This window comes from Anser anser (assembly GCF_964211835.1).
Source record: "Anser anser genome assembly, chromosome: 14".
NCBI classification, from domain to species: Eukaryota; Metazoa; Chordata; class Aves; order Anseriformes; family Anatidae; genus Anser; species Anser anser.
Genome location: NC_139735.1, coordinates 5398919 through 5413670, shown reverse-complemented (window position 1 = coordinate 5413670; position 14752 = coordinate 5398919). Strand labels below are relative to the sequence as shown.

The window sequence follows — 14752 nt, the reverse complement described above, 5'->3', positions numbered from 1 at the left end:
CCATGTCTGCTCTGTGCTCAGCTAGGATGGAAACCAGTTAGCTACAGACCAGTGTTGGCCCCAGAATAAATGGTTGCCCTCTGGCCGTGTATCAGCTTGGTCAAGCTGAAAGAGGAACCGGACCACCAGGGCAGAGAACCTTTCAAAAAGGTTAGGCGAGAGAAAGAAAAATGAATTTTAAAATGGCAATTTGGGAAAAAGGTGATATGAGATGGTTGTCTGCAATCTCACAGGACAGGTCTGTTCAGCTGAGAAGGGTTTGAGTTATTCACACAGCTCCCGCTGCCTTCATTTGAGACAAGGGTTTACCTTCGATCTTTTCACAAAATGGTGTTCTCCGTCTCTGCCATCTGACCTTTTCATGTCTAAGCTTGATGCAAGTGGGCAAGATGTTCTTGGCACAGCCAGTCTGGAAAGCAGCGGTTCGGTCTGAGCCAGGTTTTTCTCTGTTTCCCAGAAGGTGGCACAGGTGACACAGCTGAGATGGAAGGACAAACCAGGTCTCTCCCTTAAATTGGGTGTTTGACCTCCCCATTTTTCGGCTGACCAAGGCTGGAAGGAAAGGCTCAGTGCTCCCCTCATCTCTGCTTCTCTTGAGAAGAGGTGAGGGCTCAGTCTGAGAGCACCTGTGCCTGGCAAGGCAAGGGGGTTGCTAGCTGGAGTCACAAGATAGCTGAGCCTGGAAGCAACCTCAGGGCTTAGTGTAGTCCAACCCCACTGCTCAAAGCAGGGTCACCCAGAGCAGGTGGCTCATGACGTTGTCCAGCTGGGTTTTGAATATCTCCGAAAACAGACTCTAGAACCTCTGCCAATGTTTGGCCACTCTTACAGTAAATAATTTTTTTTTCTTGCATTTGTATGGAATTTGTTGTATTTCAATTTGTGCCTATTTCCTCTTGTCTTTTTTCTGGATACAACCAAGAAGAGCCTGGCTCAGTCTTCTTTATTCCCCTCCCATCAGCTATTTATACACATTGATGAGATTCCCCTGAGCCTTCTCTTTTCTATCCTGTGCTTGTGTTAGAAGCTCACTAATGAGAAATGTTGAGTATCGTAGTTTTCCATGGACATTAGTAGGTGCAGAAGATCCTTAGAAAGAGCCTGCAAAACTGATGGCCATTTCCTGGTTGAGAATGGTAATTCATTTCTGTGTGTTTTCTTGATTATGAACACTAACTGATTTTGCACAGTCTTAGCTGCAAGGCCAGAACCTACATGTTATTTACGATTTTGGCTGCTGTTCATATTTTTGCACTGTTACTGTATGGCTAGATTAATAGGGGGATAAAGATGAGAGAAGATATTGCCCTTCTTATTTTTATCTGTGTGAACTGATGAATTGCCTTACTTAGATACTATGCTCACCACTTATAATTTCCCAGTGTGTTTTGTTGGGACCTTGAAGAATGTAGAGCTGGCTGATAGCATAAACAGTACTTTGTATTCCTGATCTGCTTACATTTATACAGAATTAGAGACTGAAAAATGTTTACAAACTGCTGCCATAAGAAAGCTTTACAGATCCTTTGAATGCAAAATGACAGTTTGCTGAATGAGCTATATTCGTTAGTTTGGTTACCATGGACACTAGATAATTCTTTTTATTTGTTTTTTGCTTGTCTTGTTCAGTGTTAGAGAAGAATATAAAAGATCTAATCCAATATACAGTGAACAACAGAAGTGCCGTGTTTCACAGAGATGTTACAAGTTCAAGAAGGGAAAGTCATACGTTAAATTGTCTCCCAAGAATGCTCCAACTTTTGCTACCATAGTTTGGAGTCTAGCACGTTCAGCATATTTCTGCTCCTTCTGGAGCTACTGAAGAGCAGCAGAGCCTTCTCTGTTGGCACTCTTGGAGCACCACCTAATGGATGAGTTAGGGAAGGTGCTTTTCCAGCAATCTCCTGACCTACCTAAAGTCCTTCTGTTCGTATTATCAAGTACCTGCTCATCGCCACCTTTGCAAAGTTGTACCCAGTTAGGCTAAATGGCAGATGAATCAAACGGTTAATGAAAGCTGCCAATGTATGCATGATACCAATGTATTTTTTCCATGTACTGGCAAATTGAATGTTCTTGAAAAGTTTGGGTAGAATATAGACTAAATTTGCAGTTTTCTCCAATGAAAATCTTATATTTGAAATTCTTAAAGAAAAATTATTTGACGTATTTCTTAGTTTCCAAACTGTTTCCAAAAGTATTTGAAGGACCTTCCAGTACAGGTTCATAAATGATGTGGTTTTCAGTCTCTCTATAACAGAGAACTGAACATCGCCCCAATAACTCCCTGAAAAGCAAGACAGGTATCAAAGAAGGCTCAAAGACACCTGAATCTGTGTAGCAATGACCTCAGAATCATTTCTTATCGCCCTGCTTTGCCTCTTCGTACTCATGGTGGTTGCAACTCAGTCCTCTTCTATTTTTGTTTATTTTTTTCTGCTGCTCCACTCTAAAAAGGAAGGAGAGTAGAAGAGATGTGAAGGCAGAATCAGAAAAGAAGGAAAATGGAGGGCGTGAGTAGATGTTGGGTTTCTGAGAGCGAGGATCTCAGCTAGATCTCTAGGGCACGCTGTCCTCGTAGGCCTCTGGGGTGTCTCCCCGTGTGGGAGCCGTTCTCCCAGCTGAGGCCTTTCCACTTCTCGGCAAACATTTCCATCTGTTTCCATCAGCAGCTCTCTGAAATGCCCGCAGATTTTTTGCTTTTCTTGCCGTGAGAAGGAAAATTTCTCTTTCCACTGGCAGTTTTCCTGCTGATCAGCTGAGTAATGCTCTCCACAGGCCTGCTGTCCTGTTTGGAAAGCGGGCCTTCCCAGCCAGCTGCAGGACTTGCGTGTTCCTGGCAGCGGGGGCCCACTGCTGGCCAACACTAACACCTATACCTCTTCTCCACGGCCAGCCTGCTAGCCCCCAGCCTTTTGCTGTTCACAGTGTGACAGAGAGGGATTTTTGCTTTACTTTCAGTCCTTATTACTGCAGTTCATCTCTTTTCCTCTTTATCCCTTCACTGTGTCCATTTCATAAGGGGCTGAGGTTTTCTGAGTCTGATGAAAGCTCCCCATTGACTTCCAAGAGAAAATGTTATCAAGTGTTATCTGATATCTCTACAAGAGTAAATTCTTGGACAACATCCTTCCAAAACATACTATATCTGCCCTGTCTAGTAACAAGCTGCGCCTGGTCCCATGATTTCCTAAGCACTTTTCTTGTAGGACTTAGCATTTATCTTTAAAGGCAGGGCAGCTGAAAAAGTGAATGAAAATTCAGTATGAAGACACATCTGGCTCAGGAAATCTCTGATCCAAAGACCACTGGAGAATTGGAGGTTATGTGAGGAAAATGCCATAGTATACACAGGTCCCATAAGTATCGACCTTAGGCATCCTGGTGCTTGCTGTCAGGAGAGGACACCGGCTTACATGGATTTTTGGCTGAACTGGTGCAGTTACGTAGCACAGTGGCGATGAATCAGATCCCAGAGTGGTGGTTCCCTGGCCATGCAATATTCGCTGCTCCGGGATCACACCAATTCCAAATGAAACATGACTCAGGACAGATCTGGGAGGTTCAACTGCAAATGGTGACACTCTGCCTAGCCACTGCCATCAGTTTCTAGTGTTGGATAAAGGGATAATGAACCCTTGTTTCAGTTGAGACTTCTGGAGCATGGGAAGATCCCAGCAATGTGCCAAGGTCACTATTAATACTGCTGGGGCCATTCTGATTTGGAAGTCCTTGACAAATTGCAGAGCATGGGAAATTAGGTGAAAATTTGCTAGGAACCAAGTGGATTTCTCTTTTCAGGCTGCCACATTACAGTGAAGAAAGACGGATGGTGTTAATGCTCAGTGGGCTCACATACATTTTGTACAGCAGGAAGGAAGTGAGGAAGCCTTCCTCACTGTTGCAGGACCAAGGCTTGCTTTTCATATCTGTAGCACGTGGGCACCTAAATGAATTGATTTCCTAATGGATGCCGCATTTCCTAGCTTACAGTGAGCAAGGCTCAATTTTATATGTGCAACATTTCTGATTTAAAAATTGTGTCATTGCCAAAAAAGTTGGGCATCAACTGAAACATGTTTTAAAGAATTGCATGTTCTGTTTCCCCTCTTAAGCCAGAGGGTTTTATTTTTCTTCCACTTTCCCCAGTGTGTTGGTTGGAAAAGAAAATCTCAATGCTCCACATTAGCCAGTTGGTTCTCCTTTTGTTCACTTGAAGACAAACTCTAAAATTGCAATTATGATAAATAGGCATTGAGATGCTCTTGGCCTGAACCAGTGGTTTTGCTCTCCAGAGTGGACTTCAGGATACAAAGAAAACAGTTGTCAACTCATTCCAAATGCCAGCACCGTGCCCAGCCTGTGGGAGCTGCTGCGTGCACTGCAGCAGACTGGTCTCTGGCAGGCTCAGCCTTCATCAGAAGAGTGTTGCAAGCTGCTGTGTTAGTTCATGCTAGTCTTCTGCTTTTGTACTGGGGTCCATCAGCAAAGGTTGCCGCTTAGAGGCTAGGGAGGAGAATTTGTAATTTGGAAATTACTGCCTTTTTCATATTCTATGCTTGTTTGCTATCATGCAGAGATTTCTTTGTAAATATTGAGATACCCTTAAACAAAGCACATGTTGATAATTCGTGTTTTTTGTTTGCATTCTGGTCAGTCTTATAAAATGAAATTACTTTCATTTGGTAGAAGGTGTAGAAGGAGGTCGTTATGAGACAAAGATTTACCATTCACAAAGTAAATGTTTTTTGTGTTATACACATGACTTTAAATTTTTCAACTTCATGCTACAAATGTTCTTTGCTTTTTAAATCTCATGGTGAGATTTCTCACCAGGCTTCGTGGTGGGACTGATTTCTCTTCTGAAGCTTTGGAGAAAAGAGATCGAGGTGGAGATGATGTAAATAGTTACTTTTTTCTTTCTTTTTTTTTAAACCAATGATGGATGTTACTAAAGACCTAAACAGTGGTCACACATTGTTTAGCTGAATAGAGTTTATGCTTGAAGAGCCAGGATTTTCCTTTGTATTAGTCACTCAAAGTTTGTTCCTGTCTGTTCATATAAATACATGAAGATGCAATAAAGGCACCACAACTGTCCCACCATTTTAGCATGGTTATTAGTTCTATTTCTAAGGGAATTATGGCTGGAAGCAGCATGATCCAGCATGGGATTATATTACCACTTTTTCATTCCAAAGTGGTATCAGAATCCAAACTGTGCCTCTATTTCGTTTATTAATTTGTTTTTCTGAACATTTGCAGAATTGTAATATCCCATTTTTGCCAAAATCAGACCTCAGTTTGGCAGGCTTTTCTTTTATCAGTTCCAGTTGTTCTTCCACAACCCTTTGAGGATTTGCTTTTTCATGTAGTCAATACTCTGTGTACTCCATCATGCACTCAATTAGAGGAGATGTCAAATACATCTGTATTTAAACACGAACTATATTACTTCTCTCTTATTTTTGGCCCAGGCTAGGTTTTGCTCTAAATTAAGTATCTGGGAATTATAAATGCTTACAGTACAGTATAGCATCTAAATTGTAGTGGTTTGTGTTATGATCACAGTGTTGTCATGGTGATATAATTTTTGTAAATGAAAAGCCAGGGTTCACATATGTAGTTCTTAAAAATCCTGGAAGACTTGGGGTGGGTCAATTAGTCATACATTTTACAGCATCCTGCATACAATAAGCTTTTTAAAGTCTTAACAATGCACAATATTAAGTAGCGTTAGCTGGGAATTCTCTTAAGAAAGTAGTATTGAACAAAAAGAACCAAATATACTAGTTGAATTTTAAAATACCTTTCTCTTTTTCATTCAAGAGAATTGTCCTTTGCACCCACCTAATGCATGTTAGCTCATTCAAGTCAGCTAAGTCATGCCAGCACAGCACTGATGTAACGCGCAACTTGGAAGTAGAAGAAAGGTGTACCAGATTGGGAAGATGGGCTACATCGTGAATGATCTTCAAATACAGAATGAGTTAAGGAAAACTCATGTTAAAAGGCAGTCTTTGGGAAAGTCCATTTCTCAAAGTAATGATTCAAGTACCGCTGAAGAAACAGTTGACAGCCCAGTTGCATGGCAAAAGTGGCCGATAACCAGGGCTGGGTGTCTGATAGGCTTTGCCCTCCCCAAGCTGGGGCAGTCTCTGCTGGCCAAGTGCTGGTGCACTTCCTGCAGGGTATGTGCTTGGTTGGAAACATATCCAGACTGGAGGTTATGGCGCAAGCTAGTGCCAAGATGGCATAGAAATAATAATGCACGGTGCAAAACACAATACTGATTTGTCATTAAAATACCTTTTTTTCCCTCTTGTTATATCTTAAAGCTTATGGATATGTCACAGAAATCATATTCAATCTAACCGTGAACTTTAGCTGTTTTTTTACTCTCCTGATCCAGTAAAATTTGTTTGTGAAGCATAATTGTTTCTTTATTAAGAACAGAGATTTAATGGAAATGGAATATTTGCCCAAGTGCTGGAACAAGTTGGAAAAAAATCACCTAAGTTTAATAAATATCTATTGCTCTTTTTTCTCCTGGGCTTGTCCAGTCCATGAGTCTGATAGAGATTGGGAACCCTTCTCAAAGCCTGGAGAACGTGTGTCGCTGGGCCTACTTGCAGCAGAAACCGGACACTGGGCATGCAGAATATCACGACCATGCTATCTTTCTCACAAGGCAGGATTTTGGTCCATCTGGCATGCAAGGTAAGATCTGCATCAGGTTTTGTGTCGTAAATGGCAAGACTTCTGAACAGTATTTATTTTTATCACTTTGCAAAGCTAATTGTACAACGTTTTATCGTGTAGTTTCTGCTTAGTTTTGGTCAACACTTTCCCCAACTGCTCTACGTAGGCTCATTTTCAACTGTAACTGTTTCACTTATTCTATCTTTTCGAACTGATGAGATTATTTATTGGATCATTTCTTTACTCTCAGTGAAGACAAACAAATGGGATCCCTATGTAAATATCTGAAAATGCCCAAAGATTAAAGAATAGATTTTGTGTTTAAAAAGTTGTTGCAGCACGGACTGCCAAGAAATGCGATTACCAAGAGGCCTGGAACAGCAGGGCCCAATATTGTCCACTTTTTCCTTTCTTTCTGCCTCTTCTGGGATCAGGTTTGTTCACTGGAGGGGATAAATCTCAGTGCTTTCCCATTCCTTTTGGGTTGGCCAGATCTGCTGTCAGCACAGGGCTGGGGCTTTGCTCATGCATTCCCTGAGGGCTGCAACTGCACCGAGCTCATGAGCTGTAACACAGCAGTATGTGGCATCCTTTTCCTCTGCTGCCTTGTGTACTTGGAGAAGGCAATTGCAGAATGGTCCTAGATGTGATAACAATCTTCTCAGTGAGCCAGGAATATAGTTTTAATTTGTTCAGCAGGCTGGGTTCATCTGTTTCATAGATGAGGGAGGACAATATTAGTTGTCTGTGAGCAGAGGTCTCTTGTTACCTTTGAAAAGACCACCTCAACCATATTTGTGTCACAAGGGGAAGACAGAGATTTTTCCTACAGCTTCTCACCACACGTTGCCTTTCAATACATGTTCATTTTCTGGAACAATCTCATATCTCACAGGCTATGCTCCAGTCACTGGAATGTGTCATCCTGTTCGAAGTTGCACTCTCAACCATGAAGATGGTTTTTCATCTGCATTTGTGGTTGCTCATGAAACTGGACATGTGTGAGTAGAACTGTGGACATCCCGTGTCGTACCTTATAATGCTTTTGGCACTGACAGATATCTATGACATTAGAAAGGCGCACTTTATATTAAGAAATAATATTCAGGGTTAGCCCTGGCTTCAGATTTCAGCTCTCTCAGGACTTTATTTATGATCTTTAGTGAGTTTTATATTTTGGTATTTTCAAATGGAAAAAAGGAACTAATACCCAAATACCTCCCAGAGCTGCTGTGAAACCAGAATGAATGATGTATTATGGTCTCCTGGTGGAAATGTAAAGTATCTGTTATGATGAAATATGAATTTTTTGAGTTAGTGGAATACATGATTCTCAGAAACAATCCATATTAAATAAGCACATGAGATATGTTACTGTTGGTAAAGGATACAGTACTGTACAGAAACAAGTTGCTAAGCACTGAGGTTGCAACTATTCTCTATGTTTCATATTTTTAAAATGCAATAATATTTTTTTATTGATGTGATTGGAACCAATGACCAGGCAGCAGTTGTTAGAGCTTTGGTTTCTCTTAGAGCATTTTTAGTTTCTCTGTCTGCAGAGGACACCCACTGATTTCTGATTTTTTATTTGGTAGAACAGCAGTTCCCAGAAGGCTTTTTCTGAACAGTTTCAATCTATTATATTTTCCCTAAGAAAGCCTGCAGGTCCTTTTCTGTCGTATCAGAAATTGTTGAGGGCTTTAAATGAAAAAATTGCCAAAGTTTATTGAATCTCACTATAAATGTATCTTAATTAGATAGGGACATAGAATTGATACCCAGATGGTATTTGATTCCAGAATTTTTGAATAAGGATTATAAAGAGTACACAGTGAGCTTTAGAAGAGAGACCTCTGAAGATTGTTTGTAATCTCTGAAATCACATTCAGCCCCAATCTGTTAACTCAGTTTCAGTTATGGACAGCTAGTGCCCATATTAGTCAAACAGTGAACACAGAAAAAAAACAATATAAGATCCTAGCAAGGGAAGAAGAAAATACATTTATTAGAAAGCTGCTTTTTTTTTTTTTTTGTATCTGTAACTGGGGGTAATTTTCTTGAAGGCACCCAACACTTTCCAGGCTATTTCACATATAAACAATGTGGAATTGCTAGTGGGCAGTAGCAGCAGCTAGTCTAAACTAGCTTGCAGTGTGGCTTTTTTCCCTACTTGGCTACAATTGCACATTACTTCAAATTAAGCAAATAAGCTTGTTTGTTTGTTAAGTTGGAGAAACTTCTGAATAGCTCCAGATAGGGAGTATAAATGAATTTATTTTAATGCTCCTGGAGAGTAGACTAGCTTCTTAATCCAGAAATTGATTCATTTACCCATAGTAATTCACAAATGTTGATGTGCACAGAAGTCCAAAAAAAGGCATTTTTAGTGTATTTCAAAAGTGTTTGAAGGGGGTCAGTGCTTCTGTGTGGGCTACAGGCTAGCTCTTTCACTTCAGTGTCACCCTGTCATAGAGCTAATGACTTTGCTCTTGTGGGCAAGAGTTGTGGGATGTAAGAACCTGGCTGCACTGGTGACATTTGGGACGCGAAACCATTTGGCCACTGAGAGTTTGTCTGCAATGTAACTGTGCTTGCTCTCTCCTGTGCGGGACAGTTTAGGCATGGAGCACGATGGCCAGGGAAACAGATGTGGGGATGAAGTCCGCCTGGGGAGCATCATGGCCCCCCTTGTACAAGCCGCGTTTCATCGCTTCCACTGGTCTCGCTGCAGCCAGCAAGAGCTGAATCGATACCTCCAGTGAGTAGCTGTTAAACAGTCTCTCCTTTGATGAAGAAGCATCTAAGAACAATTCTACACTTAGCATTTATGCTTTATCCTTTTATTAGTTACTCAAATGGGGTTGAATAAAACAAAGAAATTCACCCCTGCCCTACTGGGAAACAGATGCTTTCCCATGAATTGCAAATAATAATAACGCAAGTTCTCAATTAGTTTCGTTTTCTGAATGTTGATAGTACGTATGCTGTCCTCTCAGTGGGAGACACTGACACTGATATCCTAACTTTCCTTCCCCCTTCACGTAACCCCTAGCTGGCTTGTATCTTACAGATACCAAATATGGCCCCAAGTGCCATGGGTTGCTTATGGTATCTGTCAATGATAAGATGGTGCTAATTAAAGATGAAATTCTGCCCTTTTAAATTGCTTAGAGGTTTTCTTGACTTTAATAGATATCTTAAAGAATAACTTGATTCTAGAATTAATTTTTCAGGGGGTTCTTTTCCTTTAAATATCCTAAATGAAAAAGCTATTTTATTCTCCAGTCCTTTTAACAGCTTCATCCACTTCCCTTGCCTTCTCTTTGGAACTGACCCTTCAGTCCCTAGAATTGCACCCAAGTTCTCCGATAAACTCTGATGTTTATGATCCTGTTTTTGCCTCTTATGGAAAAGAACTTCCCCCTTTTGTTGTGTGCAAGATGTATGGAAAACTTATGGGGAAACTACTAGGACACACAGCAAAAACTGAAAACAAGTAGGAAAAAATGCAGCAAAATGCACATAAGTCAGTCTTTTTGTCAATATTTCTGTTAGATAATTTAGGTATGGCAATAAAGCAAAGAAGTATTGTGAGAGATGTGTGATTGTTTCAATTAGCAAGATCCTTTAGAGCATTATCCATTAAATAAAAATCATCTGGCCTAGACGGCTGCTTTATATTCTTTTAAGTTCAGTTATTTTTAAGTGTCTTATAACAAAGCAGAACGATGGCTTGCTTTGAAGTAAATCTAACCTCAAAATTCTGCTTCCAGCTATTGGTATCTTAAAGGCAGCCTGAATGATTGCCAGAATAGACTTGGGTATGGTGTCCTGATGTCTGTTAAGTAAATTGGAGACATTTCAGAGATACTGCCTACCATGTTGGTCTTGTGAATTAACCAGTGATTATACCATGTTAGCTATTCAATGATATTCTCATCAGTCCTCTGTTCTCCATGCACCTTAGTCAAATACAATTCTAGTATGTTACAAGCTATCCTCACCATTTAGGAAAATCTCCCACATTCATCCATTTTCCAAATCTCTTATTTCATTCCGAGGAAAGGAAACCTTGTACAGATTATGGATGACATTATTTCTCCTGACAGCTATCGGGAGAAACAGAGAGAGGGAGAAATCCTGAGCATGTAATACAGGCTGAAAAGTGCACATGCTTATAAATGAGTTGCTGCTTCTCGGCAAGGGACAGGAGTATTGCAAGCTTAGGAGTATTCTTGGGTGGTTACCCTGGCTTCTGCTTCTAAAACTTCACTTGAAAAGCAGTTGCAGGTAGTAAGGAATTCCACAAATGGAAAATTAATTAAGCATTCTTTTCTTCTTGGTCTCATGTGGATTGTTCCTTTGATTCATTTCTCATAGGGAACCTGGAAACTGATAGAAATTTACCTGCAAGCTAAATGGAAGTTAAACTGGAAAGGCTTAAGAAAAAATATATAGAATCTGTTAAAGGTGGATACAACATAATAAAGTTTATGTGAGCATAATTGCAATATTAAATGCTCTTCACAACCAATGTCTGAGAAATCGTAGGCTCTGTTATGTTTGGAACAAGGAGCCACTGAAACCACAAATACTGTGCAAGTCTCACAGCCCCATCTGTTACTGTAATTTTTGCCTGTTGCAGTTCCTATGATTGTCTGCGCGATGATCCCTTCGAACATGACTGGCCTTCCCTTCCACAGCTGCCAGGAATTCACTACTCCATGAATGAGCAGTGCCGTTTTGATTTTGGTTTGGGCTACATGATGTGCACAGCTGTGAGTACTTAAGTTTAGCTTCTGCTATTTCTCATCCAGGAGTGTTGTGTCTCTGAAATGCTCTTAACAGGGTCAGTGTAGTGAAGCCCACAAGGAAAGATGCTGTGCCCACTTAGCTGTAAGCAAGAAATAACAACTTGATGCTGACAAATATGTTATTTTAAGAATCTCTGTAGTTGTTTGTTTGTTTGTTTTTTCAACTGAATTTACAGAAATGATTATGCTGTAATTTCATAAATAGCTTTAGACTTCAAGCAAACAGGCTTGCTGTATTATTGAGCCTCATTTGCTGGCAGCTAGTTATTTTGTTACAAAACTCTCACCCAGATGAGAAGGAGATGGATTTGGTGTCACATCTTGTAGTGCGTACGTGGGGCAGTATGCTTTTATGTTCCAGTTTTGTGGAAAACATGATGCATTTTGATGCCTAGCATGTGTAAGTAAGTGTGACAGCCAGTAGAACAACTTGCAAGAGCTTCTGGTTACATGGTTGGCTCTGTTGTACTGGGAACACAAGGGAGTAAGTCTAAATGTAAAAGCAAAGCAAGAACTGGTGCAATTTGCAGTGGCTTGACCTCAGAAAGGGCAGTCCTCTGTAGCGGGGCTATGCCTCCCACCTCCATCTCCTCAAGTGGGACGAAAATATGAAACGCAAAGAGGTGTTTTCAGCTGGTGTGGCAGCTGCTAACACATAATATTTCTGCTTTGACTCCCATCTGCAGGACTATGTGTGCTGCATAGTGTCTCCAGATAATGGATAAAAACCTTTTAAGCATCAGCTGTAAAATTGTGTCTTGACATAACTCCCACTGATGCTGCCTTGGAAGAATGTCCCTGCCAAAGAGGGTCTTATAGCTGTTCTCTGGAGCCTGGGAGCCTGGGAGGCCAGATAAATAGCTTATTGCATTGTGTGGTGGGTGGTTCTCACTCTCTCCAGTACAAGCACTTGTATTGTAGGTAAAATGATGAACTGCTCACTTCATCAGGGTCCTGAGGTCAGATTTCCACCCTCCTAAGAGGAGCAGCTTGGTTCCCTCTCTCATGAATACTCAAGTGTTCTTTTTGTTTGTCGAATGAAGTGGTACCATTTGGAGAAACTCTAAGAAAAAGCAGTGGGCCTTGTCATCCGGGGACACCGGTTTCCCCCTTGCCCATTCTGCCTTTGGTCACTCGCATAAAGCTATTTTTGCCCAGCATAATTCCCTCAAATGCAGGCAGGATGTCACTTCAGAGTCACTGATGATTTTGCAAGAAAGTTCAGACACATTCAGTCCACAAAGTTCCTCAGGAATCACTGAGAACAGCTGGGACTTCAGAGCTAGACAAGGAAAAACCCCACTGTGCTGCGGCTTCTATTGGAGTTTCAAGTCGGAGCTCTGTCAAAGCATCTTTTGCTCTGATTTTTCTTGTGTTTCAGTTCCGTACGTTTGATCCCTGCAAGCAGCTGTGGTGTAGCCACCCCGAGAACCCCTACTTCTGCAAAACAAAGAAAGGGCCTCCGCTGGACGGGACCATGTGTGCACCAGGAAAGGTAGGAGCGGGTGCTGTGTGCCAGCACGCTTGTGCATGTTCAAGTCTGTGCCTTTGTGTGCAGCTGGGCATGTTCTTCATAATATAAAGGGCAAAAATGGCAGGATTCCTCTTCCTGATTCATATCTAGAAATGCATGAAACAGATGACTGGAGAATGTAATGGAGAAGGCCTAAAGGGAAAACCTCATGGCTTTTCTTTAACCCCCCCAAAAAAGCTTCAGGGAGGGTCTGGCTGTGAGCTGCATCATAACTCACAAGTTCCCAAGTCCCAGTTTGGCCAAAGATAAAATACAGTCAGTTTAACAACAGAAAACCTATCTGAGGATTTGAAACCAGCTGAGGTGTGAAGCAAGCACCTGGATGCAGGGCTGGTGTGTCCTGCGTGGCAGCTGCCTGATCTTCGAACCCAGTCCTCAGGCAAGTCTATCTGCACATCTCTGGATTGCCCTTGGCTTCTTGGCATGCCGCTGTGGAGCTAAAAATGGGGAAATTTTCACTTGCCCATGACAAGTGTGTGGTTGGGGACGGGAAGGAAGGTTGTGTTTGTATCAGTGTAGTGATGCCAACTGGCCTGCATGGTGCTGAGGGGGCTGAGAGCAGTAAGGTTTTGAAGATCACAGCCAAACTTAGGCTGCATGCAGTGCCTGCCCCAAGGGAAAGGATGGATGTAGGTGTTGAGTGCCAGCTGGAGAGAGCTGACATGACGGCAGAGAGGGCCTAGGAAGAAATGCAGATTTGCGGAGGTGGATATGCTAGCTTGATGAGAGTCAAGGGAGAGATGAAGAACTGTGAAGGGAAGGAGCAAAGTGGCAAGGGCTCAGACAGCTCAGACCCCTCAGCCATCACACTGGACTTGCTCCACGTCTTAGTTACCCTCTAAGGAGGTCAGACTGTGCTCACAGCGGGTCTGAACTCCAAGACCTTTGAAGTCTGCGGAAAAGTCTGACTTCACTGGGCTTTGGATGTGGTGTTTGAGGGGGAGAGGAAGATGTCGCTACTTGGAAGGATGTTTTGTAAAACCGAATGGATGACATCATTTATGTGATAAATGAACCATATTAGCAGCTGCTGTTGTGGTTTGAAATGCCTTTTTTATGAAAACATAATTTAATGCTAAATTCCTTCCGTAGCAAGCCATGCTCCGTATAAGCCACTCCCTTTCGGTTTTCTCTTCTTTAGATTATTTATGTCATAACAGCTTTGTTGCTTGTTTGAAAAAATATATATTTTCAAATTACAATACACAATCTTAGGCAATTTCCTTGGATTCACCTCAGACATTTTTCTGTATATTGATTCTCTATTAAATATGCTCATGAAACCCCCAGAAAAATACAATTGTATTCCAGTTTGTTACTTCACTTACTTCCCCAAGCCATTCATTCATTTTAGCATTTGAACAGAAGTGAGAATAAAAAAAGAACTTGTAACCACACAGTTAACAATCAGTCCAGTGCTTCCATTATAAACAGTTTGTCAGGATATTATGCAACTCAGCTGTAAAAATTTTCTCTGGACTGGAACTTAGGATCCAAGGCTTCAGCTAACTGCACAGACAGCCAGGTTTCTAGTTCAGTGGCGATGCAGGAGAGTATGTGCACATTCTGAAGTTTCAGTAGATGATAGGACTGTAACTGTTTTATTCCCAGAGGAGCTGTCCCAGTTTTTTTGATAAATAAACTTATTGCAGCCTTCCAGCAGAACCTGAGAAAATGATATAAAATGAAAACCGTTTTG

General features: G+C 41.5%; 1 protein-coding gene across 8 annotated transcripts in view; it reads left to right on the top strand.

Annotated features, from left to right (window-relative positions):
- The window catches only part of ADAMTS2 (ADAM metallopeptidase with thrombospondin type 1 motif 2), a 245481-nt gene that overhangs the window by 199619 nt on the left and 31110 nt on the right, over positions 1-14752 (top strand). For all 8 annotated transcript variants that reach the window (XM_083798406.1, XM_083798405.1, XM_083798411.1 and 5 more), the window contains 5 exons: positions 6564-6720; positions 7598-7703; positions 9320-9463; positions 11351-11483; positions 12901-13014. In XM_083798406.1, the coding sequence (XP_083654532.1) occupies positions 6564-6720; positions 7598-7703; positions 9320-9463; positions 11351-11483; positions 12901-13014 (654 nt within the window). The remainder of the gene's footprint in view (positions 1-6563; positions 6721-7597; positions 7704-9319; positions 9464-11350; positions 11484-12900; positions 13015-14752) is intronic.